Below are 27,904 nucleotides of genomic sequence, written 5' to 3' on the forward strand. Positions count from 1 at the left end.
TGAGACTTTTCCCAGCTCAAAGTCAGACCCGGCCTCTGGGACTGTGCCATGTGGGTGAAGGACTCACTAAATAGAGTAACATAATGTATTAGATAAGGTTTTGTTTAAATACAGTGTGGAATGTACTGTTGGGTGCCCTGGCTTTGTGGGGTTACTCTAGGCCCCATCTCTGTGCAGACTTGAAATCAAGCAATATCTTGACTCTGTGTAGATTGGCTTATTGCATACCAGGCATGAATGTATTTTGCAGACAATACCACAACCCCCCTTCCTAAACTGCACTATTAAAAAAATTAATCCTATTAATACCTTTATTCTCCTGCACAGTCTACTAATTAGATTTATTCGATTAAGATGTGATTACCCTTGATTTTAATCTCTGAGGTGCCTTTGGGTCTACCTAGGAGTTAGTGAGAAGGATCAAGCAAATGTTTAGTATTAAAAAACAACGTGTGATGGGGATCTTTGACTGAGAGGACCACAGGCATCTGAAGTCTACAATCCCTACAAGGGAAGAGGGAGCTCTAAGAGCCTGCAGTCCTCATATGGAAGCCTCATAGGGATAGGAGTAATAGGGTCTGCAATCTGGTCATGGTTACACAGAGTTTCTGTAGGTCCTGAGTTTCTGACTGTTGCACCAGGCAACAACCTTCTACCTTGTGTAAAGACTCTTGCATGATGCAGATAGTCTGATGCACACCTGTATCTCCTGCCCTACTGGCTATGGATGTCACATCAGACTGCTTTATTACTACTTCAGGATCTATCAGAGCTGCCATAAGGAACTCCTGGGGGTTTGGGAGCTCTTCAGAGCAGGCAGAGCCCCTAGCGATACTGGGAGAGGGGGAGATCTCTGGGCTGAGCCGTAGCCCTCCATCACACATCACTTGTGTATGCATGGAAGGGGCAGAGACCCCTTCAGGGTACCAAAAGGCAGGTGTCTCTAAAAGTAGACACCTCATGAACCACTGGTAAGTGGGACTGCAAAGGCCTTGTGTGTCTTTCCCAGTACATGTGGTGCTTCATCATGTGGTAAAGCACTTGCTCTCAGATGCCAGGACAGCTGCAAATCCCACAGGGTCTGGTGGTTCGTGCTCATCCCCGCTCCCGGGGAGCTGCCACCCCTATCCTCGCACGGCCCTGCCCCCGTCCTTCCATTCACACGCCTCTCCGCCGAGGGCCCGCGGCGGGCGCTGCGAGGCTCCCCCCGCTCCCGACCCCGCAGAGCCACAGCCCTTCGGGCCGCCGCCTCCCTCGCCGCGGCCGCCCGCCCCGCCCGGCTTCCGGCCCCGCTTGGAAGTGGGGCAGAGGTGAAGGCGGGCGGGCGGCGAGCCTGGTAGGCGGCGGGTGCGGGGCTGTGGGCAGGCGGCGAGCCTGCCGGCCGGGGCGGGCCCAGCTAGGCCGAGCTAAGCAGCGCTCCGCAGAGCCAGCGGTGAGCCGCGCCGGCCTCTTTCCTCGGGGGGTGCGCGGCGGTGGGCAGAGGGTGGTACGCACGGCTCGGCGCGGCTGTCTCCTGAACCGGGGCGGCTCGCCGGAGCGGGTCCTGTGCTGCCGCAGAGCCGCGGCCCCGCTCGGCCGCGGCTCCCTTCGCGCTCTCCGTCGCTGCCGGCGGGAAGCGCAGGGGCAGGCGGGGCGCGGCGGCGGCGGGGCCGGGAGCCGCTGCCCTTCGGCGTTCCCGAGGCCGTGGCGGCCCCGGCGAAGGTCTGCCGGGGGGCGGCGAGGTGCCCGAGGGGGGCCGGGCCGGGGGTGCCGGGTGGGAATGGCCTCTGGTCTCGGGTGGTGGGTGCCCCAGGGCTGGCTGGCGGCTCCTCGGGGAAGAAAGCAACAGGCCTCGAGTTGGTTAATCGCGACATGCCCGGAGGATGCATCAATAGCCGCCTGCTCCTGGTTTGTGCGTGTTTGCCTCTCGTAGCATCGGGCCAAGGAGAAATCCTCGGTCCTGCCTTTGCCAGGGGATGCTTCTCGGATATGCTTTTTACCGTGTCATTGGCAGAAGGAAAGAACAGTATGGGGAGATACATCATCTAATTCAGGCTTTGTTAATAGTCTCGATGTTGTGCTGCAGGTCTGCATCATGGAAAAGCAAGTGCTTGAATCCTCTGAGGAGCGAACGTTTCAGTACCAGGATTCTCTGCCTTCCCTGCCAGTACCTCCTCTTGATGAATCTTTAAGTAAATACCTTGACTCAGGTAATGAGTTAATGTTGTAATAGTAGCATGGCATGCGCTGTTGTAACCAGGCTAAGCTGGAGATGTTTGCGAAGTGATTTGTAGAGACAGCTTCTGTTAACTCATGCAATTGGGTGTGGGGATCTAGGCAAATTTAGAGTGTGAAAGGTCTTTGTCAAGTTCAAAAGGGGAAACTTAAGTGGGCAGAGCAACCTGAGTAAAAGTTTCCCTTTTATGCCTGTTTGGCTCTCTTCAAGGGAATTGGACGTGGGAATTGGACGTGGCTGAAGGTTAACTTTCTGGTTAGAGGTTTTTTCCCCTCCCTAAGGTTTTGTTGTTCTTTCTTTCCAGCTATATCAGCTGATGGAATAAAAGATGTTTCTCCATCTACAGATGGAAACAGAACATATTACATATGTGAATACATATTGCATTACATCAACAGAAACATGTTACACCAAAATCCATTTCCCAAACCAGAAACCTTTAAGCTCACTCTGAGTTCCCTTTTATTGTGAGTGTAGTGGAAAAGGGCCAGTAGGTGGTAATAGGTTTTCTTTAGTGTTCCTTACATCATCACTTTTTGGTGCAGAATGTTGAAATGGTTGAAAAATGCTGTGTGTGTATGTGTGTCCAAAAACCCCTTGCTTTTTGGTGTTGTGCAGATTAAGTAAAGTTGTGCTGCAATAGGACTGAACCTGTGATTTCAGAATTTCCCTTTAGAACTCAGTTTTGCAAACCCAGCTGGCTCTCAGTGTCAATGAGTAGCTCTGTCATGGAGTGATTAAATCTGGCTGAATTCGTTTGCTCTTGTTTTCTGGTCTGTGTTTTCATAAATGCCTTATTGTATGTCCCTTTGTTCTGATTGCATGCTGAAGTTTCTTGTGATCATCATTGTTGATCTCCTTTAGTCTCACTGGCAATTGAAGGAAAGTTAGTCCAATATTTGTTTTTTCTGCTACAGTCTTCCCTTGTGCAATTTACTGAAAGCCAGAAGGCACAGTGCATAACTCTGGACACTAGCTCATTGATCCTCATTGCTCAAGTTTGTCATTTGTTTAGCCCATGAAGATGAGTGAAGGAAAGGAGCTACTTCTGAAGAACAATTCAGAACCTCCAAGTGACCCTTGACACAGAGATGTTGTGAATCATTCCTTGGAATCCCACGTCTTTCCCATGTTGGAGGAGGACCTCAGGCACTTAGCATTAGTCAATGCATCTGTTGGTAAAGCACTGGTCTATTTAAAGCCAGTCAACTAGAAAAGCTGGACAGAGTATGTCTCAGAAGGTGTTTTATTTAAGGCTTTATGGTAGCTACCTCTGCTCTGGATTAAGAATGACAAATCTTGTTTTGAAAGTAGACTTTGAGCAGGCAAGGTGGCCATAGTCATATTGTTTAGCCTTTCAGCTCAACTCAAGCCTTTCACCCAAGAGTTTGAGACTTGGAAGCTTGGGCTCAGTTTGACAGTATGAAAACCCAAAGTTACAGCTTTCCAGAGGGTTCCTTAACTGTGCAACTGGAAGTATCTCATGGGATACTTTTTTGTGGATAGAGCTTATCTCCTTTGAAGAAAGGAAGACAAGATCTGTGGGCCTGGAGAAAGTGGCAAGTCAGAAATGTCTCTGAACTGTGGTGAAAAAGAGGCTGAATTCTGCTCCTTCCCAGTAATGCAGCTTCTACATCTGATCAAACAGCCTTTAAATGGAAAGAGATGCAGTAGAATCATGTAGGTTGGGAAGAGGTCATTTAAACCAGATCCTTGCTCAAAGCTGTTCCAACTACAACAGATTGCTCAGGCCTTGCTTAGCTATGTTTTGCGCATCTTCAAGGATGGAGATTCTACAGCTCCTCTGTTCTGATGTTTGATCACTCTCACAATTGTGGGAAGGGGAACAAAAACCAAATCAACAGCGACAACAAGAAAACACTTCACATTTTTCTTGTCACAAGTTTCCTGCCTTCCAACTTCAGTCCATTTTCCCTTGTCCCGTTTCTCTGCATCTCTGAGAGGAGCTGTATTGTATCTTTGCTATGCCTTTCTGTTCAGTTGTTAGAGAGTGCAACAAGTTCTTCTCTTTGCATCCTCTTCTTAAGCTGAACAGATTCAGTTCTCAGCCTCATCATGCCTTCCAGTCCTCTAGCAACCTTGGTCACATCCTAGCAACTGTAGTCACCCCTCTAATGGTTGGCTTTGATGATCTTAAGGGTCTATGATTCTGTGATTCTAGGAATAGAGACCAGAACCCAGTAATTTTGCTTATTTTCTTTCTTGTCTGCATGTGCACTTTACTCTGTAATGACTTTGTAACTTAAATAACAGAGGTTAGTCACTCACTCTTACAGTATTGTATGGTACTAAGGTCACTTTCTGGGACACCTGGGTGTTGGAGTTGCTGTAAGTGAATAGCTCTGTTGCTATATATTTTTTTTCATCTATGTCCACAAGTGGTGCTGGTGCAATTCAAGCTCCATCTAGATAAGGTCTGGAAATGTTAGTCACTGCCTGAACATTCATTACTGATTACAGGTGGTAAAGGTGTAGGTGGAACACTGGTACCATCACAGTTGTGATGGTGGTGTAACTTAAGGAGCTCCCAGTGCAATTTAAACACAAACACTGTGTGATAATGCTTGAAAATGAATATTCTGTCTTGCTGCCTAAGGTTGTCAGCATGTGTTTTAAAATGCATCTGTAGGTAGTATTTAGCCCTTACTCTCCATGTTAGTTGTGTGAAATAGGAAAAATATCAGTAGGACTTGCATTATGCTGATGTGGAGTAACATGAGGAAGCCACCATAGAGCTGAAAATGGATCTTTGTCTTTCACCTTAAGACATGTAGTGCAAAATACTGAAATTCCTCTTATGATTAGGAAAAAGAAAAGGTATTATTTTGAAAAAGAATGAGGAGGAGTTACCCTTGGTGAAGGGAGATCAGCATAGGCAACACTTGAACAGATTGGACTTGAAAACCTCCATGGGAGTGGTGAGGGAGCTGGCCTTTGTTGTTGGGAGGTCACTGTTGATAATCTTTGAAATGTCATGGTGATTGGAGAAGGTTCCTGAAGACTGGAGGAAAACAAGTGTCACTGCTGTCATCAGGAAGGGAGCTCTGAGGAACTACAGGACAATCAACCTCACATTAATCACTGGGAATCCCTGTGAATAATTTTGGATACCATTTCCAAGCACATGAAGAGAGTGGCAGGGAGTAAGCAGCGTGGGCTTGTGAAGAGGTGATCATGCTTGACCTACCTGATAGCCTTTTAGGATGAGATGACTGTCTCAGTGGATGAAGTGGATGGTGTTAATGTTGACTTTAGCAAGGCTTTTGGCACACCAAAAATGTCTGTTTGGGTTTTTTTGTGTGTGTTTTTGTTCTTAATCGTAAATGAACTGATAAAGTAGGGACTAGGTAGTCAGGTGGACTACAAACTGTCTCAGCTCAAAGGTTTGTCATGAGCAGCACATATTCCAGATGTAGGCCAGTCTCTGATGGTGTACCCCAGGTGACCAATATTGTTTAACATCTTCATTATTAATGACCTGGGTAATGGGACAGAGTGCACCCTGAGTTTGCAAATGATACAAAGCTGGAAGGAGTGGCTGATCTGCCAGATGGTTGCGTTGTCATCAGAGGGAGCTGGACTGACTGGAGGAACAGGCTGACAGGAGTCTTGTCAAGGTCATCAAAAGGAAATTACAAGTCAGGTACCCAGGGAGGTATAACTGCCCACACCAGTGCAAGCTGGGGCTGAATGGCTGCAAAGCAGCTTTGCAGGCAAGTCCAACTCTGTTAGAAGGACCATTGCCAGCAGGTAGAGAGGGGTGATCCTTTTCCTCTGCTCAGCACTGGGTTGGCCACATCTGGAGTGTTGTGTCTGTCTTTGGACTCCCCAGTACAGGCATACATGGACATACTGAGGTGAGCCCAGTGAAGGACCATGAGGGTGATTGAGGGCTTGGATTATCTCACATACAAGAAGAGACTGAGAGAGCTTGGACTGTTCAGTCTGGGGAAGAAACAGTTCTAGGGGAGGTCTTTGCAATGTGTGGAAATACTGGATGAGGAGAGGTAAAAAAAATGGAGCTAGGCATCACAGTGGTATCCAGTGACAGAACAAGAGGTGGTGGACACAAATGGAAGTGCAAGAAATTCCTTTTAAACATAAGAAACCTCTTTCTGTTGTCAAGCACTGGGACAGGTTGTGCTACCAGGGAGGTTGCAGAGTCTCTATCCTTGGAGATATTAAGTCCTCAGCACCTCGCTGTAGCTGACCCAGCTGAGATGAGATGTTGGACTGGATGATCTGTAAAGAAGAAAATGGTAGTGGTTGCAGGCAAGCATTCATAATTACACCAAGACACAGTTTTAAGGAACTAAGACTTTACTTCTACAAGGATAGGTAAGTATTTGAGACCTTGCCCAGCGGAAAGTCCATTTTTATTACTTCTTGTTTCTTAAGAGCACAAATGGATCACAGGGTTAACACCAACGGGGCAAGCAAGAAATTAACTAGCAGTAGCATTCAGCAGCCTCAAAAACGACTCATTGTACTGGCATTGACTCCACACACACCAGAAACACCACCACCCTGCCCCTCCTGGCTTCTGTTTGCCACTGACTTAGTCTAAACATAGCAGAAAATGATTAGAAGACAATGAGCCTGTGTGGAAACCAACACCAGCAGTGCCTGTTAGTGACCATAGATTTCATGATAGAAAGGCTTTAAGGAGGGTTTTAGATGAAATTAACTAGCTTTGCAAATGTTTACAGAGAATTTTTGCCTGTATGGCACATGATCTGAGAGAAATCCAGAACTATTTCAATATATAAAACCTGGGGAGCAGTAACTGCTATCAGTGTCATTCAAAGATAGGGATGGTGAATGAGAACTGCTGGGCAAGGTGCTTGTAGATCACCACCCTCTGGGCTCTGTCATTCAGCCAGCTCTTGATCTACCTCACCATCCACTCACCCAACCCACACTGCCTGAGCTTTCTGATGAGGATCTTATGGGAGACAGTGTCAAAAGCCTTGCTGAAGTCAAGGTAGATGACATCCACTGCTGTCCCCTCATCTAGCCAGCCAGTTAGACTCTCAGAGAAGGCTATCAGGTTGGTCAAATAGGATTTCCTCTTGGTTCAGTCCCCTGATAACCATCTTTTCCTTCATGCATTTTGAGATGGCATCCAGGATGAGCTGTTCCATCACCTTTCCAGGGATGGAGGTGAGGCTGTTACTTTGCAAACAAAGTTCCTATCAATTTAATTATTCAGTGAGTTCTGTGGCAGCTGATGGAGTTGTTGAAGTCCTCCAGAGAAGGAAACTCCACACACATCCTCATACCCACTCCACCCCCTGTGGCAGGGCTCCTTTACCCTTACAGGACAGAAGTTTCTCCTCATGTTCAAGTTGATCTTCCTGTGTTCCAGCTTTTGCCTGTTACCTTTTGTCCCATCATTGGGCACTACAGAAAAAAGACTCACTCCGTCCTCTCAACACTTGCACTTAGGTATTTATAAGCATTAATAAGGTCCTCTCCCAATCTTTTCTTCTCCAGGCTAAACAGCCCCAGGTCCCTCAGCTTTTCCTTGTAAGAGAGTTCTTTGTAAGAGTTGTTCCATGAAAGAGGACTCTGTAGTGTTTCCAGCTACAGTGTTAAGGATATTGGGTTTAGTTATCTGTTACCTATTTCAGGTTTTCAGTAACTGCTGTCATCTTCTAACCTCTGTATTTACTTAGAAGTATGTACTTATGATTTCTTAGAACACACTGATTTCTTTATGGATTATTAAGATGTCTTTTCACTTCAAATCCTTGTTTTAGAAACATAAATTTTGAGTCTTTTCACCCACTCCCTCACCTGTGGCTGTCTGAATCTTGGAGTAAACCTCAGTATAGTGTTGTCTTTAAAACAAAAACCATTTCCCTTTTACAGTGAAGCCATTTCTAAATCAAGAGGAATATCAAAGGACTGAGGATATAGTTAAAAAATTTGAAAATGGGATTGGAAAGGAGTTGCATCAGAAACTACTGGAAAGAGCTAAAGCAAGAAGGAATTGGGTAAGTGTTTAGATATGCAAGAAATCATAATTCAGCTTATGGGAAGTTGTTTGTTCAGGGTATAATTTAGAGAGTTGTTTAGGGCTTTTTTAATCTTAGAATCTTCCTTGTATCTGCCACTTTGCCTATGGGTATGAACACACGCACTCATATCCCTGTGGTTTATTGTTTCAAAGCTGAGTGGCTCAGAGAGCTTGCTGACTGGAATGTTACCTCCTCTGTCAGTTTCTTCCATCATCTCTGCACTTCCTCCCTCCACTCTGCCAAACAAAAAAACGCCAAACAAAAACATTGTCTGTTTCTTTCCTGAAGAGAGCAACTGGCATTTTAAAGTTGTCTTTGAACAAAGGAAGGGATACAAGAGCAGTCCTTACCAAGTGAAATTCATGAGAACTTTGTAAATCTTAAGATGGCACATTCTGGAGTGGGGATTTTCAAAGGATAATAGCAGAAATAGATTGTGGACCATCTGTCCTAGAGCCTCTCTCAACACGTATCTCCTTTGCAGTAGTCTTAACCAGTGCTGCATTTTATTTGAAGCTTGAAAATGGAAGAGCCAGATGTGTTGTTACACTCAACTGTTGATTTTAAGCCACTGTCCTGCCTTCCTTCTCTTATGCAGGATCTATTATTCAAAACATTAAAGGGAACTAAACCAAATCAATTGAACAATCAGTAAAGGATGGATGGCTGAACTCTAATGCTAGATCTCTGTTTTCCTTTTTCAGCTGGAGGACTGGTGGCTGAAGGTGGCTTATCTTGACCTTCGCATATCGACGCAAATACACTGTAACATGGCAGGTGCAGGTCCCTTTATTGAGCACTGCTGGCCACCAAAAGAAGGCACACAGATAGAAAGAGCAAGTGTGCATCTGTGGCACACCCTGAAATACTGGGACCTCTTAAGAGCGTAAGGCCTCAGAAAAAACAATTCATCCTCGGTGTTAATGGTCTGCGTCTACTTCGGTTGCAAACGTGTGTTTGTGTTTCTTGGCATGTGTTCTTTGCATGGTTTTGTCTCACCTGGATTGTCTTGCATAATTATCATCTCATAATCACCATGCTTATCATGAGTTTTGGTGTATTTCTTCACTACAGAGAGAAGGTGGCTACAGAGAGAGCCGGGAGTAGCGTTCTGGACATGAACCAGTTTCGAATGCTCTTCTGCACTTGCAGAATTCCTGGACTTACCACGGACTCCATTGGCAGTTATTTTAAAACTGGTAAACAAATGCAAATTGAGGGTTAATACAAGCAAATAATTCTGTGTTAATGGGCTAAAGGAGTGGTCACCTTAACCATAAAGTACTTGCTTCCTCAAGCACTGAATCAGGTACTGGTTGTGACATGCTTATGTAAGGAAGCAAAGAAGATACCTAATCTGTAAATTACTATTTTGGTTCCATATATCATCCTTACTGAATAAGATTAAAAGAAAGCTCTGCTACAAGTTGTATTTTACCAGCCTGATGCCCATAGTAAGAATTGGGGGAAAAAGATTCCATGTATTATAAATTTGGGTGGATTCCACATATTATAGGGCCAGAATTACTAATGGCATCTTTTTCCACAGAGTGTGTTTGTTGAGTGTGCTGCTGGATGTTCTGTTGGGATATTGCTTACTTATTTTCTGTTATTGTGCTGTTCCCTGGCTTGATCAGTACTCCATAGTGATTCTTGAAGCCATTCTCTTCAATTCTCAACAGTCTTCTGGGGTACAGGATCAAGACCTGGAGTAGAAGTGTAATGTACTTATTCATCCTCCACTAGCAAACACTGCAGTCTTGGTAATCAGCTAACTGAAATGGTAACGTCCCTCCCACACACATTCTGGTGCATCCAGAGTAGTTCAGCAGTGTCAGTCTAGATAATTATGGGAGATGGGAATTCCTGTAAGACTCAGGAATTTAAGAAGGAGGTATTGCCTTGCTCAATAGAAAACATATGAGGAGATCTCTGTGTTACAGGATATGACAAGAAACTGCAAAGTTGAAGGCAAGTTTTTATCTTAGCCTTACAGTTGAAGAGTTTTAAGTCTGATGTTTTGTTAGAATCCTTTCCAACTTTGTTTAGTCTTATTTCCAGGTAAATATAATCAATAAGGCTATGCAATTGTACCTTTCTTGTACCTGCCAGTCCCATCTGCTTTTCTGTATAGTGGCCAAATCGCTGCGTCAGTGCTCACTTTGACAGACTGCACGTGCTGAGCAGGTGTGGTTGACCTGGTAGTGCATCTTCAATCACAAGCTGCGTATCTGAAACTAGTTGCATAAACACTCTGACAACTGAAGGACTCAAATCATTTGCACAGTGTCTCAGCAGCAGGCTTGCCACATTCTGGTAATTCCTTTTAAAATACAAACAATGTTTCTTCATGTGAGACAAATGTTAGATCAACTTTCATCGTGCAGCACTCATTTTGGCAAAGGATATTCCTGCCTACAAGATAGACAATGAAATGAGATTTGCTACTAGGTAATCACAGTGACTTGAAGCAGTGAAAGTGATGTTCTTCTGTGTGTTTTCTGTGATGGTTTAACAAAATGCCTTCAAGTTTACAGCAGGTTCATGCAATTGGACTTCAGAAGTTATTTTTCCCTTCTTCTCTGTTTTCAACTGGACAAAGCCCACCTCATTTTGAAGGAAAAATAGCTCTGTAGGTCTCACTGAGTGTTTTTTTCCTGTATGTCACTCACTTTATCCTCACAGTTGGATTTTCATGTTGTATTTTTTGTTTCATTTCAGAGTCTGAAGGTGAATGCCCATCTCACTTAATAGTCCTGTGTCGAGGTCGAGTGTTTGCATTTGATGCTATACATGAGGGCAATATGGTGACTCCTCCAGAGATTTTCAGGTTTTCAAACTACCTTGTTTCAAACAAGCTGTCCTATTTAAGCCACATACACAGAGAAAGGAGCGGGAGAGAGGCTACAGCTTCTCCTCTAGCTGTGAGGGCTGAAATATGAGTGAATTCTTGGTTAATGGATGGCAGCTTGAATCAGATGTTTCACTAGAGAACATCATTTCCATGTGATGTTTCTGGGCATGGAATTGTTAGGATTTAAGCAGCATCATTCCTTTCAGGATCAATCCACATTGATAATGTGTCATTGCTACTTAATCATTATCAAAGATGAAGCACCAGTGTCATGTTGATTCAAATCTAATATTCTTGTGGTCAGTTTTTCTCAAGAGTGGAGGGGCTGAACTTCCTATTGGTGAGTGCAACAGAGTCCAAAATCATGATGTTCACTGATCCACTTCCTGCTGCCTACAGAGCAGTACATCAGCATTTCACTTGCATTTCTTGTAGTTGTGCCAGACCTGTGACAACCAGCCATATTTATGTCTCTTTTCATATTCCTGAGCTGCTGCAACAGAACAGAGAGAAAGGGTTTGGTTCTTTAAATACTACAGCTCCACACTGGTGCAATTGGCAATATTGAAGAACTTTTCCATGCTGTATCTCCTGTCTCCCAGTAGCATGTGGAGGTGCTAGCTTTTCAAATTGTCAATAGAATTTTGGCTACAAGGATTCCTGCTCTGTTGGTTGAACTCTTATGTCACAAACTGAGGTAGTTTCGTGGTCCATTTGAGATCTGTAAGCATCTACTTACTACAGACTGGTTGTGCATTTCATCTAGGAATAACTTGCTCCATTTGTTAAAGTGCTTCTTGTAGAGCACAGCAGAAGACTTGCAATTCAAATTAGCAAAAGGTGGCTGGCCATATTCCTGGAGCAAGGCAGAAACTGGTTAGAGAAGCTAACTGATACTTGAATACTTCAGGTGTTTTGACATATGTATTTCTAACTTCTGTAGTTGTACTGGTTAGAGAAAGCAAGTTGCAAAGACACCAACACTTGGAATACAGAAAAAACCCCTAAAGCTTTCCATTGTCTGTAGAAAAGGCATGTTGATTTTGTTTTGATTTGGCAGGTTTTTGTGTTGTTTGGTTTTGGGGTTTTTGTTAATAACCTCATCACTGGTGCACCTGTCTTATGTTTTTGACAGCTGTGTAACTAATGAGCAGTCGTGTAGTTGGATGAGTAAGAGTGCCAGAACAAAGGACAAGCCAGATTAAATGCCTGGAGTTTGTGAAGTTTCTAACACTAGAGAAAAACTGAATCTGCAAACTAAAAATTAGCTCACTTTTAATAGTTCTTCAAAGGGAAAATGCAAGGAAAAGTGGGAAGAGAAGCATTCTCATATAGTTCAGACTCTGTATATATATATATATATATATATGTACTGTAATAATATACTGTAGCTACTGTTGTGTTTAAATGTCAGGGTTCATCTTGAGTGGAAGTTTTTCCCTTGGTTTGCTATAAAAGCTACAATGCTGCAGTACTGTAGGTGTCTGCTGCTCAGGAAAGTTTGGTCTGCACTGCTGAAGTCTTAAATCTAGTTTGAAATGAAGTGCATAATAACACTTCAGGACCACATTTGTTTTACTTGCAAGTTCACACTGGGCTGGTAGCTGCAATTTGAATTGACCATTAGTGACTGAAAAGAGCAGGTTTTCAGCTGCCCTTGAGTCTGCAGGAGCTGATTTGTACTTCCTGAAAAGTCACATTTGTTTGTGAATGTGAGACCAAAATTCCACCTTGGCAAAAATAAAAGGAGCAATCAAAAGGGTGACTTTTTACCTTCTCTCCATGTGTTCTCTGTTAACTTCAGTTTTTGAACTCTTCTTAAAGGCAACTTACATATATACAGAAAAGATGCCACAGTGAACCAGATGGACCAGGACTGGCAGCCCTAACAAGTAATGAAAGGACAAAATGGGCAGAGGTGGGGAATGCTTCAACAGTTGATCACTTTGTTGTGATTACTGGGTAGACATCATTTCACTTAGTTTTGTCTTTTGTGTTTTCTAGTTGCGTGAATATTTGATTGATCTGGATCCAAAGAACTTAACCCTCCTGGAAAAAATTCAGAGCAGTTTGTTTGTGCTCTCCCTTGATGATTCCAGTCCCCATGGAACTCCTGAGGACTACAGTGAGGTAGCCATTCATATCTGGTCATCTTTATGTGAAGTTTCTTCTCCATAAGTAGTGCTTCTTGCTCTTTCAGAACAGAGAAATGAAGCAGATCAATATACACATAATGTTTCTTGTTTATTCATAGGAATAATTCAGTAGTTTGTTAGGACATTGGAAGTGGGAATGGCTGAAATCTACCTTCTTAATCTTTCAGCCCTCTGTCCTTCAGAGTCCTCAAAAATACAGTCATAAATAGTAATAACCTCTTTAAATTAAAAACTTAGGCTTACAATCGTGTTTCATCTTCAACTGGATGACAATTTCTCGTCTCTGGGGGAGATAAGACATCTTCACATAGGCTTGGTTTAGCAGACAGAGGTTGGCAGTGTGTTTATAAATCCCACATTGTGTGAACTTTTGCTTTAGGTGACAAGGCTGGGGATAACAGGTGATCCAACTGTACGCTGGGGAGATAAATCCTACAATGTCATATTTTTTTCCAATGGAATCTGTAGTGCATTCTGTGAGGTAAGTGGAAAAGTTTTCCCCCCTTCATAAACCTTTCAAGTATTTATTTCCTAAGTTTTCCCTCTCAGAGTATCATTTTGAATGTTTGTTGTGTTCCTCTTTAGTATAGCCTTGTTCACCAGGCACCTTGTCTGATGAGTTCCCAAAAGCATTCTGCTTTCACAGAGTTTGGTGTTACACTCTACTTGAATTAAGAACACGAGATCTGACACTCTAATCTTACTGCTAAAATGAGGAAGTTGGTTCTATTTAATGAGGAACTTCCAAAGACAAGGAAATAACGCTGTACAAGAAGGGTTAAAATGAACTCTGGATGATTGAGCTATTTGAATAGCTGTGTTTTTTAAACTCAGATGGCCAGAAGGACCTATATCTTGCCTGAAATCTGCTTTTCCATAGCAGTGGGTGATTTGGCCTCCTGCAGAGCAGTCAAAACAGTGGGTGGACTCAGAGTAGTTCTACATGTATTGTAGAACTAGAATAACAAGTCCAACAGTGTGTAGTAAAGCTGTTGTGTCTGCAGGGAGAAGAGTAGGGGATGAAAGGAAGCAAATTGATCTTGTAGCTGTGCAAATAACTTGATGTCTTGTCTTGTATGATTGCAGCATTCTGCTCTTGACGCCATGGCTTTAGTTACCATGTTTTCTTACACCGAAACGAAGATTCTTGAAAATGAAGGGAAATGGAAGGTAACAACCCCTTAAATACCCCTCATCAGTTAATGTGTCTTTTCTTATGGATAACATTTTTTTTGTTCTCTTTCTTTCTGTCTGCACCCTCCCAGGGATCAGATAAAGTGAGGAATATTCCATGGCCAGAGGAACTCGTATTCACCGTGGATCAAAAAATTGTGAATGAAATTGGACTTACTAAAGAATTTTATTACAAAAAGGTGGAATTTCTCTTAATTTCTGTTAACTGTCCCTGATTTTGGCTTCTTTCTTTTTCCCCAATTATGTTTACATGCTTTTAGCTGGTCTTTCTCCATGCTGGAGAACAGGGATGACTATGTTGTTGATGAATTGATGAACCAAAGGACAACACCATGGTTAAACTTATTACATTATTGCTTTATGTAGAGTGTGTTTTATTTGAAGTGAACCAAGTTGGGATATTTCTTGAGACCTGTGGCCTTTCTTCCTTTGATATGGCAGGTGTCTGATGTGCAGTTGGTGAATTATGCCTTCACATCCTTTGGCAAAGCATTGATTAGAAAGAGGAAGCTTCATCCCGATACATTTGTGCAACTTGCCCTTCAGCTTGCTTATTACAAGTGCCATGGACGGTGAGAAAGTCTCATTACTCAGATTAGGAATAAAAAAAACCAGTTCCTTGAGTAAAGGGGTGGATCTTGAGGTGCAAGTCATGCTTGTGAAGTCATTAGTGACTTGTTGAGTACTGCTTGCTTCACAAAAAGGAGGGTTTTGTCATATGAGCATTGCACACACGTGTCTCATTGTAAGAAAGGTCAGTAGACCTCAGTTTGCTGAACATTGGAATAAATGAATTGTCTGACTAGACAAAGTAGTGTGTAAGATGTATTCTAAACACACCAGTCTATTTCATGTGAGTTACACATTAAATAGGAGGTTGTTGTAGGGCTGAGGAGGCTCCTGGTAAAAGTTGAATGGGCGTCAGTATGCAGCAGAGAGGGGTTTGAGCTTTTTCCTTCTAAATGCATTGGGGCACACTGCTCCCTGGGGCACAATACTCGTTGGAGACACTGCTCCCTGGGGCACACTGCTCATTGGAGCCACTGCTCATTTCATGTGTCTCTCTTAATTGTTGAGCTTTTGGATAGCGTAGATAGTTTCTCTAATGGAAATAGACAGTGAAAGTGAAGCTTGCATAAAGTGAAGCTTGCATAAATTGAGCTTGTTTATACTAGAGGCTGGGAGATCAGGAGAAAATAGTCATGACAACCCAGTCTTTTCAAGGTATGATTATAGCACTGGCACTTTTTCAGTCATCTGTCTCATTCAAACTTGTGGAGTTCCTTTGCGGCTGTTCTTCAGCTACGAGAAAACGAGTGGCTCACTGGTACTTGTAACTGAGCTAGACATGTCATATACCTGACAGGACTTTTTTATTCCTTGAGAAAGCAATAGTTTTGTTAAATTCATGAGCTGCTCTTCCCTAATTGTTCTCCTTAGCCCGGGCTGCTGTTATGAAACTGCCATGACCAGACGTTTCTATCATGGCCGCACAGAGACCATGCGACCGTGTACTGTGGAAGCAGTGGAATGGTGCAAGTCCATGCTGGATCCTTCTGCCAGTGTAAGCACTCAAATTCTGGCTTAACCATCATGTATTTAGAAGGCCTTTTTGTCATTTGAACTGCTTAAAACTCATTTTGTTTGTCTCATTAACGGGAGCTGGCCTGTTTCCAGTGTGCCAGCTTTCAAGCGTTGGGTTGCTTGAAGTCTGGTTCTTGTCATTTGTGACTGAGGTCAGCTGTCATGTATGGGCTTGTTTAGTTTTCTGTCCTATTTACCTTTTGGTTTCAAGCCTGTATAAGTGTCCTGAGCCATATTCACCCTGATTTTTATTGACTTTCACACCTATAAAGTACTTGGGTTGGAAACAGTGTATTCTGTGAAGAGGTTCTGCTGGTTTAATCTTTAAATGAAATCAGGAAATGTTAATCTAATTGTTGAGTCTTAGAGCAAGATTGAAATGTGGTTATGTCCTGGCAGAAACAGGGATGTATTCCACAATTTATCTCTGAATAGCTGAGCCCATGACCTCTTCTTTTCCCTGCAACTACCCTCTGGTGCTTGGCTGGCAAAGCATGTCATGGCTTTCTTGCCAAGTGAGAGCTGTACTAAAGCTCCTTCTTTTGTCCTCACTGCATATTTCTCGGAGCCTGAGAAATGAAGCAAGAAGATTTTTGAGACAAAGGACCACGTAGCTTTAGGAAACTCAAAGTTTCTATGTTAATGCATTTGAGAAACATATTTCCAACACTTAACTGTAGCCTTTTCCTTGTCATCTTTGTAATTTTAAATAGCATCTCCTATGATGAACTCTTGGGACTTAGAGCATTTAATCTGCTCAAGTGTTGAAATTAAGATGCTTGAAAGTCTACTTTTAAGGTACTAGAAAACACCTAAACCTAGGTACTTCAGAAAAAAATCCTTTTGTCTCAACTTTTCTTTTGCCTCATGGGAGCTTAATAGCTTCATTTTTATCCCAGTTAAGTGGCTGCCACCCTTGTTTCACATTCTCTTGTGTAATGGCTAAAGGGTACTTCCTAAGTAGTTAAAGAGCTAGTAAGATCTAATATCTTAGTATTATGATGTTTCTCTAGGCCTCCTTTACTGAAACATGTGCTTATTTTCTGTTCTCTCTGATTTTAATATGTAAGCTTCCATAAAAAATGAAAAAACCCTAATGTTGGGCAAAACTATTGTCATGGAAGTAATACTTGAGTCAGCAGAAGAAAACTGGGACTTCAGTTGGCATCTCTGTGTGTTTTAGTGTCTTTATTGTTTTCTGCCTCTGCATCACAGAGGGTTTTTATCTGGGTTTTTTTTCCCTCTTTGTTTTTTTTCCCCATTAAGAGTGATAGACTGGACTAATTCCATTGGAAGGGACTCACAAGGAACATCCAGTCCAACTGCCTGACAAGTTCAAGGCATGGTGATCATGGAAATGCAGCTGCAATCTGCTAAAAGCTAGTGTGCTTCTCAATAAATGGTGCTGTGGGAGGTTTTTGGTCTTGACTGCTCTAGTTCACAGTGGCTACTTACTATTGTTTCAGCTTGTTTGGGAAAGGGCCTGAGGTTTGTAACATCATTCAGTGCAAAAGTGATTCTCATAACAGAACAGAGATACCAGAAACAAATGAGCAAGTTCTCCTGAAGAAGGAACTTGGATTTGGGAGAAAGAGTTTGAGAGGAGTTCTAATGTACCTTTCAATGTACCTTTTCTTGTAATGTACCTTTTTCTTCCATCTAAAATTGCTAAAGATTATGAAAGGGAAAAACTTGCTGATCTGTGATTCCTGGTGAGTTAGTTACCCATCTAGACTGGGTTTTTCTTTCTTAAATCCTGTCTCTCCTCCTTTACACAGATTTACCAACGAGTCCAGCTGCTGCAAAAGGCCTTTGCAAAGCACAATAAAATGAGGAAAGACTCTGAGAATGGAAAAGGTACTCTGAGATCAAAAGCTCTTTGGTTTTGTGTTTTTTCTTGTGGGTGAAAAGGGACCATTGCTGGATGCTAATACATTGTCTCCTTGTTTTCAACCTGCATAAAAATTACCCTTTAGCATTTTATACTTTAATTTTGAGGAAAGGAAGTAAAACCTTGTCTTTGCACCCTTCCTTCTGCCCCAAAGACTTGTTTGCTTTCAATGTTAATTCATACTTTCTGCCCAGATAAACATTATTTCAGAATAGCTTCTGATCAAGTATGTGCTGAGCTGCAAAGTGGGAAATGTGGTCTTTTAAAGCAGAGCAAAGATTCAGGTGAAATTCTAACCCACCTGTGTTAGCATGGTAAGCTAGTCTATGGATGAAAGAAAGTAGCTGGGAAATAATCACCCGATGAAACTTCATACTCTGTCCATCTTCTATGGTGAGTTATCTAGGCAGTTGTGGCCCTGAAAGGCTTTTCAGCTTATCATGTAATGGCCAGTGGGCCAGTTTCATCGTGTGGAACTCCTCCTCTTTGTCTGAAAGGGCCTGGACATGTTCCTATGCAACCTGATCTAGGTGAACCTGCTTCTGCCATGGGGGTTGGACTAGATGATCTCTAAAGGTCCCTTCCAACCCTGCCATTCTATGATTCTTGTTTTCCATGGGAACTGTGCTGGATTTATATTACTTCTGTCCATCTACATTCAGAAGCAGCAGAAAACCAGGAATTGCTGCTGTTAACCATGCAATGTTTGCATTTATTGGACAGGCTTTGATCGTCATCTCCTGGGTCTCCTGCTCATAGCACAGGAGCAAGGACTGCCAGTGCCAGAACTTTATGTGGATAATGCCTTCACAGCCAGGTAAGTGGAATTCTTGTCCCTTGGGGAGGTTGTATCCCTTCATACCCCCGAGCACTTTGGTACATTGGCCTTCACCGTGCTGATTTCTTGATCTCTGGGACAAAGTAACCTGTTTGTAAGACATCCCACGTTTTAAAAGTGCTGCTTTTGTTCTGTGGTGTTTTCTTTACAGTGGAGGAGGTGGGAATTTCGTTCTTTCCACAAGTCTGACTGGCTACACCAGGTTTGGTGGGTGTGCACTCCCTATGGTACATCATGGCTATGGCTTTTTTTATTCAATCAGAGATGACAGGTAAGGATGGAATTTCATTTTGGGCATGATGCTGTCTCTGTCACAAAGGGAAAGGCAACTAACAACTAGAATGAGGAACAGACAGAGGAAACACGGCTGAAGGGATCAGGAAGGGTTGAGAATACATGAGAACAGAGGCATTAAGGATCTGGGAAGGCACATGTGGGAGGAAGGACAAAGTGGAGCTGGAGTGAGCACCAAGGTATTGACAATAAGCAGAAAGGATTGGGGAAGATGAGAGAAGGGGAGGAACAAAAGAAGTTAACTTACTTGAAGGTTTTGTTCTAGAGATCATTCAGTGTAACACACAAAGGTGTTTGTTAACAAGTAGCAGTTGACTGAGATAGACCAGAGTACAGGTGAGCACACAGCCCATCATTCTTGCCTCTTACACACACTGGTCTCAAAACAAACCTCTGTGAGTAAGGAGGAGAAGCTAAAACATTTGGCTTCACATATGTAAAGATCTGAGTCTGGCTTAGTGGTCTTATGGACAAAAGCTATTGCTTCATCAGATCTAATAATCTACTTGGTAATGTGCTGAGAGAACTTGCTATTTTGTGATTTAGGTGTAATTTAGATGACTTCTTCCTAAAGATAAATACAGATTATGTGTAGATTTTGTTCAGTTTCAGGATATAAACCATTTCTACTCTGATCTCTGGCTCTGTCAGGATAAATAGAGTTAGATACAGATTTACATTTATTAGGTTATTAGGAAAAAAAAGAGCTTTAAACCTTTAAGTGAGTCACAGAGAAGAAATATAACTCATGGTATTTTCAAATAGGAGTGAAACCATGTCACTTCTATGGCATGGGGTTTGTAGCAATGGGTATTTAAATCAAAGTATCTAGTTTCAAGAGCTGTCAGCATTACTGCTCACTGCAGGCACCAGGGAGCTGAGTCCTTTCTAAGGGACTTTGAGGTCGGATGTTTGTGTGACAGTTTTTGCTTCAGAATTTCTGTCAGTCAGTTCACAACTCTCAGCGATTTACATCACATTTTGTTATCCAAAACCATGGCAATTAAAAGTGATAACTTCATTTGTGTATTGATAGGATCGTTGTTACCTGTTCTTCATGGAAATCATGTCCAGAGACCGATGCAGAAGTGCTGTGTAGAACTGTGTTCCAATGTTTTCAGGACGTGCTACAACTAACGGTCGCAGCTCAGCTGTAGGGTTGAGGATGATGTTAAAAGCCTTTGCAAGCTCACAACTTCACATGTAGTGCTTGTAAATGAAAGGCTGGGCAAGAGTACTGTTATATTCAAGACATTTAATGATCTCTGTGAAGTCTACCTGGTTTGTGGGGTTTACTGTGATAGCAGTCCCCATGGAAGAGTAGTGTAGCCATTTGCAACAGCAATGCAAGCAGTAGTACCTTATCTCTGTAGGAACTATGCAATATTAAAACATGCCTCAACAATGCAAACACACTTGAGAGACAGGGTGTTGGAAGAGGGGAATTTATGGGAGATTTGTATTTATGACCTTAGTAGTGACACTTAGAATCCTTTGTAGCTTACTGACATTGTGGTGGTAAAGCACTTAACTGCATACTGAAGAGTAACCACACTTATCCTCTTAGGTGATTATTCAGAGTGGTTTACAAGGTAGAAGGGCTGCCTCTGTCAGGCTCTATGTTCTTTTCTAAGTTATCTTTCATTCTTGCTGTTGGGATTATACCAAATAAATGTTCTATGTGAGAATGGGGATGTTCCCACTGCAGTTGTGGTATGAGAGCACTACACCCTCTCAATAATAGAGATAGAAAACAGCATACGAGTTCTAGATCCCTTAACAGTCTTCGTGTTCTAGTGCACTGTGACTGTCTGCTGCTTTACACTAATACCAGACACTAAGAGCAAGCACTGACTGCAGCTAGAGAACGATTCTCAAGATTTTTAAGGCTTGGTTCCTCTGTCTGAGCAATGTTGTATTCTCCTGTCATAGAAATAAAAACTCTTCTAAAAATGAGACGTCTGTCAGCTGCTATTTGAGCGTCCTGCTTTCCCTTTCCTGCTAGAGCTCTGCGTAACAGCTTGCTGCTGGCTCTAGGCTGGTCCCTGCTGTTCCCTCCCTGCAGAAGGGCAGCTGATTCCTCTGCCCTCACTCCCTCAGGGCCAGGCCCTGTGCAGCCAGGGCAGTGTCTCAGACCAGATCCTCTCCGTGCCTGCTGCGAGGGGATGAGGTTGTGGGGCTTTCCCACCCCTGCTCTGCCATCTTCAGTTTGAGCCACTGTGAAATTTTGAGCTGGGTTCTTAAAGCAGTTGCACCTCAGTCAGTTGTGGGGTTTAAGGAAACTATTTACAGAGTTGTACCAAAAGCAGAAAGAATGAAACGGCCTCGTACGAAAGACTGGACTGGCTGTACCCTCAGCAACAGGAGCTGCCCACTGTCATACATTGCATGAGCCACTCTGAACGTTGACCAGAGAATAGTAGACACCTTTCTCAGCCAGGAGCTGCTGATGGGTGCCTTGCTCTATGACCTTGCCATTCTGCACCACAGCAATCTTGTCAGCATTTTGGATGGTGGAGAGGCGGTGAGCTATCACGATGCAGGTGCGACCTTCTCTGGCTTTATCCAGCGCTTCCTGGACAATCTGCACAGGGAACAAACCAAAAGGGTGAATTAAAACCAAATGTGGCAGCTGTTTCCACCTGGGGTACCCCTAGTCTGTCACCTGTGCTAGAGCAGTGACAGAGGTGATGTTTCTGTGGTGTGGGTGGTGAACAACTCTTAGCCCTGATGGCTGGTTCAAATCCCTGTTTGTATATTTGGGGTGGGGGAGAGGGGACAGAGAGCTCTGCTGATGTGCAAGTGTTTGTATTTTCCCTTATCTCAGAAGTGAGGGCAAGCAGACTTCTCCAGGGTCACAGCCAGGCCATTACCTACTTCTGCAGGCACCTCTTAACCAGTCAGTTTTAGGAATTGCCCCCAAGAAATTGGTGCAGCTCGTGATAAGCCAGGCACTTCCTCACTCACAGTCAGTGACATGAGAAACTGCTCCAAATTTCAGTCCCACTCATTAAATAAGTGCAATTTAGTCCCCCAAATAGTCCAGTATATTATCATTCTGGATAATTTTAGTTTCTAAGCATGAGTTATGGTGTGTTAGTGCAAACACTCTTAAAACACTTCTGTATGTTAATGTCACCTGATGTTCTGGGCTTTGTGGCCACAAATGTTGCAGTGGAGTTGTTTTTAAGATACATGATCACAGAATGGTAGGGGTTGGAAGGGACCTTTAGAGATCATCCAGTCCAACCCCCTTGCAGAAGCAGGGTCACCTAGATCAGGTTGCATAGGAACGTGTCCAGGCGGGTCTTGAAGACCTCCAAGGAAGGAGACTCCACACCCTCCCTGGGCAGCCTGTGCCAGGGCTCCCTCACCTCAACAGTGAAAGAGTTTTTTCTTATGTTTAAATGGAATCTTTTGTGTTCCAGCTTCATCCCATCACCCCTTGTCCTGTTGCTAGCTACTATAGAAAAAAAGGGATGTCCCAACCTCCTGACACCCACCATTTAGATACTTATAAATATTAATGAGTTTCCCTCCTCAGTCTCCTCCAGACTAAACAGCCCTAGTTCCCACAGCCTGTCCTCATAAGGATGCTCCAGTCTCCTGATCATCTTGGTGGCCCTGCACTGGCCTCTCTCCAGCAGTTCCCTGTCCATCCTGAGCCGAGGAGCCCAGAGCTGGACACAGGACTCCAGATGCCATTGGATTGCTTTTGTTCATTCGTGTTTTACAAAAAAAAAAGAGAAAAGAGCCTGTGGTTTGCATGAGCAGCCAAGTTGCAAATCCCTGTTACCCATTTGCAAAGTACCTTTTCACTTTCTGTGTCCAATGCAGAGGTGGCTTCATCCAGCAGGAGGATGTGGGGCTGCCTCACGAGAGCTCGGGCAATAGCGATGCGTTGCTTCTGCCCACCGGAGAGCTGGGTGCCTTTGTCTCCCACACGGGTGCTGTATTTCTGTGTACAGGAAGGAAACACAGGTGGATACATTGATTCAGACCTCATCCTCTCTGGAGTGTGACATTCAAGCTGCATCTTCACTGAGTGACAACTCTGGGGCAGCCCCTTACCCAGGTGCTAGGGTAAGTGTGGGACGAGTAGCCAGGCTGAGAAACACATTTCTGAGTGTATTGAACCACAGAACAAACCCTGATGCTGAGCAACAGCAGTGTCATTTGTTTTGGGGCAGGAGACCAAGGTGCAGTTCTCTGCCTGTCCTTCAGGTCTCCTGGAAGGGGGGAACCCCTAAATTTCAATGTCTGATTCAATTAGTCATGGAAATAGAAAGGCTTTAAACCCCAAATTCACCTAGGAAAACATGAATAGGCACTATGATTTTTTTCCTCCCCCAGTTGCAAGTTGGAAATGAGCCTAATTACCTTTGGTAGTGATTCAATGAAGGAATGAATGTTGGCTGCTTTTGCTGCACTGACAATGTCCCTGTAGGACACCTGCTGACTGTTTCCTCCATAGGCGATGTTTTCAGCAATAGTGCAGTCAAACAGCATTGGCTCTTGTGAGACGACCCCAATCTGAGCTCTCAGCCACTGGATATTTAGTGTCTTTACATTTTGTCCATCCAGGAGCTAAAAAGTCAGAGATGACACACTTTAATCATAGTACTTTTTATAAATGGCTGGGTTTTGTTTGTGTGGGGATGCACAAAGGGGCCTTTACCAGACAGGGCTCTCATGCCCTTTAAACTTAGGCAGTTATGCATAGCAACAGAGATCAGGAGATGTGTTAAAGCCATGTTTGCTATCAGTATCATAACATCAGATGTCTCTATGAACCTCAGGAAACTCCAGCTGCATGAAGCTACTGTATTGCACCCCACTTGTTTATCACCCTTACTGAAAGAGCCAATACAGATCTGCTCTCTTGGTGTCAATACTGAACACATTTGCTACTGTGCTGGCGACAGAAAAGATCTATATTTCAGAAACCAGTAGGAGATTGATACCACAAAGTGTTTCCACAGCCACCCCCTTTATTAGCAGCTTTATCCCATCTCTGTTGGGCTGATCTGGGAGTCAGATGTCCTTGTCTTTCAAATGGCAGTAATGGACAGTAGTCCCAAATCCCATAACCTCCTATCATCCTTGTACATCAGTAAGAACTATTCATCTACCACCATTTGCTCATGTGAGATACACACATAAAACTATATATCAGCACTTGAACTCCTCCTCCCACTGTACCTCTACATTAGCACCCTGAATTATAATTGTAGGCTGGCAAACATCAGTCCACATTTCTGCTTTATGTTCACGACTTCTGCCTAAAGCAGAGCTAATGAGCTGTAGACTAAACCCACACAAGCTATGCTGCTGTTAAATTTGCATCAGAAACATTGACAAAAGCAAGTTACACTAGCAAACATGTAACAAGTTTAAGAGGGGGGGGGAAAAAACCAACCCCTAACCAAATAAATTATGTCACTAAAATAAAGCAAGCATGTATCGTGTACCTGCAACTTACACTTTGATGTGGAACACTTACCAATTCTCCACTGAGGGGATCATAAAATCTCTCAAGCAGCTGAACAAGGGTGCTCTTTCCACAGCCACTGCTACCAACGAGAGCCAGAGTTTGTCCTTTTTCTACAGTCACGCTCAAACCTCGAAGCACTTGGGCCTCTGGTCGTGTTGGGTAGTTAAACACCACGTTGTTGAATGTTATGTTTCCACCAAATGCTTTCTGATTGGAACAGCAGAGTTAGGTCTAATTTTTAGGCTAATGCAATAGATCAGAAAAGACTAGGGAGGATGTTAATGAGAGATCAGTGAGAGTGTTTCCAAAGGATCAGACTTCTTCTTTTCCCCCAGGAATTAATAATGTAGTGAGAAACTGTTGTGAAAATATGATTTCTCTCCTAAAGTTTCTTCAGGCATGTTTTGGTAGAAGTTCTGTTCCATAAACTCAAGTTCTGACAGCTTCTCTTGTACCATCTGTTAAACAAGACTACATTTTCAAAAGGAACAATTATTCTAGGTGGCTGATTTCTGTCTGCTTCACAAGGACCTCATTCAGATGCTTGGCATGTTCTTTGCTGGTATGTTTTCAATTTATCCTTAAAGGTACTGAAAATAATCTACTGGTTTTGATCTCAACACAGAATCAAGCCTGCTTCTGCAGGGGTGTTGGACTAGATGATCCCTTCCAAACCCTACTGGTCTATGATTCTACTTAAAGATAGCTTCCAATTAGTTTACTGTAAAGTGTGTATCATATATATGCCTGCACAAAAAGAACTATAGTTCACATGAGCATATACAGAATGTACATATTGATGCATATATAGAGATATGCAAATGATCAATCAACATAACAGCTCAAATGTATGATGCTTCATAAGACTTGAGGGATGTGTGTATACATATGCATATGTAGAATCATAGAAAGAATTAGAGGGTTGGTAGCGACCTTTAGAGCTCATCTAGTCCAACCTCCCTGCAGAAGCAGGTTCACCTAGATCAGGTCACATAGAAACATGTCCAGGTGGGTTTTGAAGACCTCCAAGGAAGGAGACTCCACACCCTCTCTGTACATCATAAACACAACATTTGTAATACATATAGGCTAGCTTTCTGTAATGTTCTATCCTCTCATACAGCAGGCCACATGCACCCCTATGTTCATGCACATTATTGGTTACTAAAGTATGTGTGACAACCAATTTCCACTGGTTCTTAAAGATGTTTCACCAAGAGACAAGTGAGATTTTGGCAGGAGAAGACACAAAGCAAAGCTTAGCCCCAGTTTTGCTGGGTGGGTCAGATGTGAATGGGCTCACACAGAACTTGTTCTCAGTAGCTATGATGTGGGTAGGCAAAAAAAAAATCAGGCTTCAAATAAGTTAGAAAAAGGATGGCAATGTGGACATAACACCATGCTTACTTACAGGCCTCTCTCCTTCTTCACTGTAGCTATCTATGGAGGGTATTCTTTCAAACAGGTCGAACAAGTGGGCAGCTGACATCTTGGCTTTGGCATAGTCTGGAGTGAAAGAAGTGCTTTGTCCTAATGCCACTGCACCAAATACAATGGCTGAAAACACTCTGTAAAGAGAAAAAGGGAAAAAAATACGTTGACATTGATGTGGCAAAGGCAAGAAAAGCTTTTATGAGCAGACTAGGGGCTTGAGATAAAAACTCATTGTTAAGGCTGAGGTAGTGTAAGAGCTGTCTACTGCAAACTCTGTGATTTTCTTTCCATACTGAGAAAACCTATGATTTGTTTGTAGGGAAGAGAGGATCAGTCTAAGCTTCTCCTCCTTGTCCACTTCTCTGGATTTATTAGAAATGGATGTGTTGCTGTTCTTAATGCATGAGATGTAGTGGGATGTATAGTTCCTTGCAGCTCAGTGTCTTCAGTTATGACATGGAACATTATTGGTTGTGGAGCAGTCTGAAGATTATGGAGAAATCTGCCATTCCACATTTCCTTCAAATGGCCCAGTCTTCCAGGAACAATCAAATCCTCGAGTTCAGGAGAAAAAAGCAAAAGGCAAATGGGAGTTGTGAAAGAGGAATGAAACCTGGGGTGAGCAAAGGGCAACAGGAGAGGAGATACCCAAGGAGAAGGGATTCACTTGAATGTGTAGGGGAGAGTAATGCTGGTATTTGAGAAGAGGTTGGCTTTAGTTTCAGCAGCATTTCTTTGCAAGAGTGTGGCAAGGACTGAAAGAAAGCATGGAGCTGCATGAGAGACAAGGTGGCTATTGACAAATGCAGACAGGAATTTCAGCTTCAGGGACAAAATGGAAAGCCAGTTAGATGCTGGAGATAGGGAGGAAAGAGAAGGTTGGAAAGGTGCCAGTTGGTGGGAGCAACTCACTGGAAACAGAGAAGCTTTTTCAGCTCTGGCTGGGCATTTTCCAGATTGGGTGTTTGCCAAATGTTTCTCCTGCTCTCCACATCTCTTTTCCTGGGGCTCATGATTTCCTCACCTCAGTTTCACTTATTGCTTGCTCTACTTACATTTAATTTTGTCCACCTACACTCCCTGCAGCTAAGCCATGTGATTCTGTTGTTGAAGAAACCCTGTTGTCCATGAAATGAACAAATGGCTTTGTTTTGCCTGTCTGCATGTTGCTTTCCTTTCATTCCAGGCCTCTTGTTTATAAGGGAAATTGTATGTAGGTAGCTAAAGACAATCTAAAAGCATCACTATTTATTTGGATTTGTAATAGAGGAAGGAGGAAAGGAAGGAAGGAAGAAAGGAAGGGGAATGTAAGGGTGAAGAATGGAATGCCAAGGTATTTCTTGGTGTTTTTTCAATTCTATACTCCATGATTCATGATACCTATGGAGAAATGAAACATCCTCTCCCACATGTACAAAAAGAGAATCTAAGAGATACTTACAAAAGCACATCTTTAAACCTCATATGTCCATTTCTCACTAGATAGGCACCAAATCTAAAACATCCAGCATAAGTGAAGTACATAATGGCTTGTGTAAAGGCAAAAGTAAATCCAAAGATATGTGCCTTCTTTACAGAATTTCTGTAACAGAAAATGACACATCATCACAATCATATTGTAAATTCACTGGTACCAATCAAGCATGTGAAGAGTACTCTACAATTCAAAGGAATCCACAAGTCTGTAGCACTTCAAAGACATCTCCAGACCTTTGTAAGGTCCTAATTAAGGCATCATCATTCCTATATGCTTCACTTTCCTCTCTATCTTGAAAAGATGATGAGACAGTTGGGATAGAGAGGAAAGTGCTCCAGCGTTAAATGTTTTGAGGACATACAATTTGCATTATCTCTACCTCACACATCCATTGAAATGATTTTGATGTTACAATACAGTTGCAATTCA

At 43.0% G+C, this 27,904-nt stretch overlaps 2 protein-coding genes across 7 annotated transcripts in view; one reads left to right on the plus strand and one right to left on the minus strand.

Moving 5' to 3' along the window:
* Positions 1 to 1,297: 1,297 nt before the first annotated feature.
* Positions 1,298 to 21,023, plus strand: CROT (carnitine O-octanoyltransferase). 6 transcript variants are annotated; one of them, XM_061997022.1, is made up of 17 exons: positions 1,298 to 1,336; positions 2,066 to 2,189; positions 8,111 to 8,235; positions 8,964 to 9,145; positions 9,334 to 9,458; positions 10,981 to 11,089; positions 12,938 to 13,031; positions 13,118 to 13,243; positions 13,649 to 13,750; positions 14,356 to 14,439; positions 14,535 to 14,642; positions 14,905 to 15,035; positions 15,904 to 16,027; positions 17,826 to 17,904; positions 18,662 to 18,755; positions 18,928 to 19,047; positions 20,107 to 21,023. In XM_061997022.1, the coding sequence occupies exons 2-17, from the start codon at positions 2,075 to 2,077 to the stop codon at positions 20,225 to 20,227; spliced, it is 1,839 nt and encodes a 612-aa protein (XP_061853006.1). In that variant the 5' UTR covers positions 1,298 to 1,336; positions 2,066 to 2,074; the 3' UTR covers positions 20,228 to 21,023. The 6 variants fall into 6 exon arrangements, with proteins under 6 accessions (XP_061853006.1, XP_061853004.1, XP_061853007.1 ...); XM_061997020.1 differs by lacking the exon at positions 1,298 to 1,336 and adding an exon at positions 1,346 to 1,432; XM_061997021.1 differs by lacking the exon at positions 1,298 to 1,336 and adding an exon at positions 1,629 to 1,701.
* Positions 21,024 to 21,447: 424 nt separating this feature from the next.
* Positions 21,448 to 27,904, minus strand: part of LOC104558530 (ATP-dependent translocase ABCB1-like) — a 41,582-nt gene continuing 35,125 nt past the window's right edge. The window contains exons 23-28 of the mRNA XM_061997420.1: positions 27,440 to 27,580; positions 25,976 to 26,132; positions 24,574 to 24,771; positions 23,451 to 23,657; positions 22,882 to 23,028; positions 21,448 to 21,654 (exon numbers count right to left, since the gene is read on the minus strand). Of these exons, the coding sequence (XP_061853404.1) occupies positions 21,448 to 21,654; positions 22,882 to 23,028; positions 23,451 to 23,657; positions 24,574 to 24,771; positions 25,976 to 26,132; positions 27,440 to 27,580 (1,057 nt within the window). The remainder of the gene's footprint in view (positions 21,655 to 22,881; positions 23,029 to 23,450; positions 23,658 to 24,573; positions 24,772 to 25,975; positions 26,133 to 27,439; positions 27,581 to 27,904) is intronic.

Source organism: Colius striatus, chromosome 5 (assembly GCF_028858725.1).
Source record: "Colius striatus isolate bColStr4 chromosome 5, bColStr4.1.hap1, whole genome shotgun sequence".
Taxonomy (NCBI): Eukaryota; Metazoa; Chordata; class Aves; order Coliiformes; family Coliidae; genus Colius; species Colius striatus.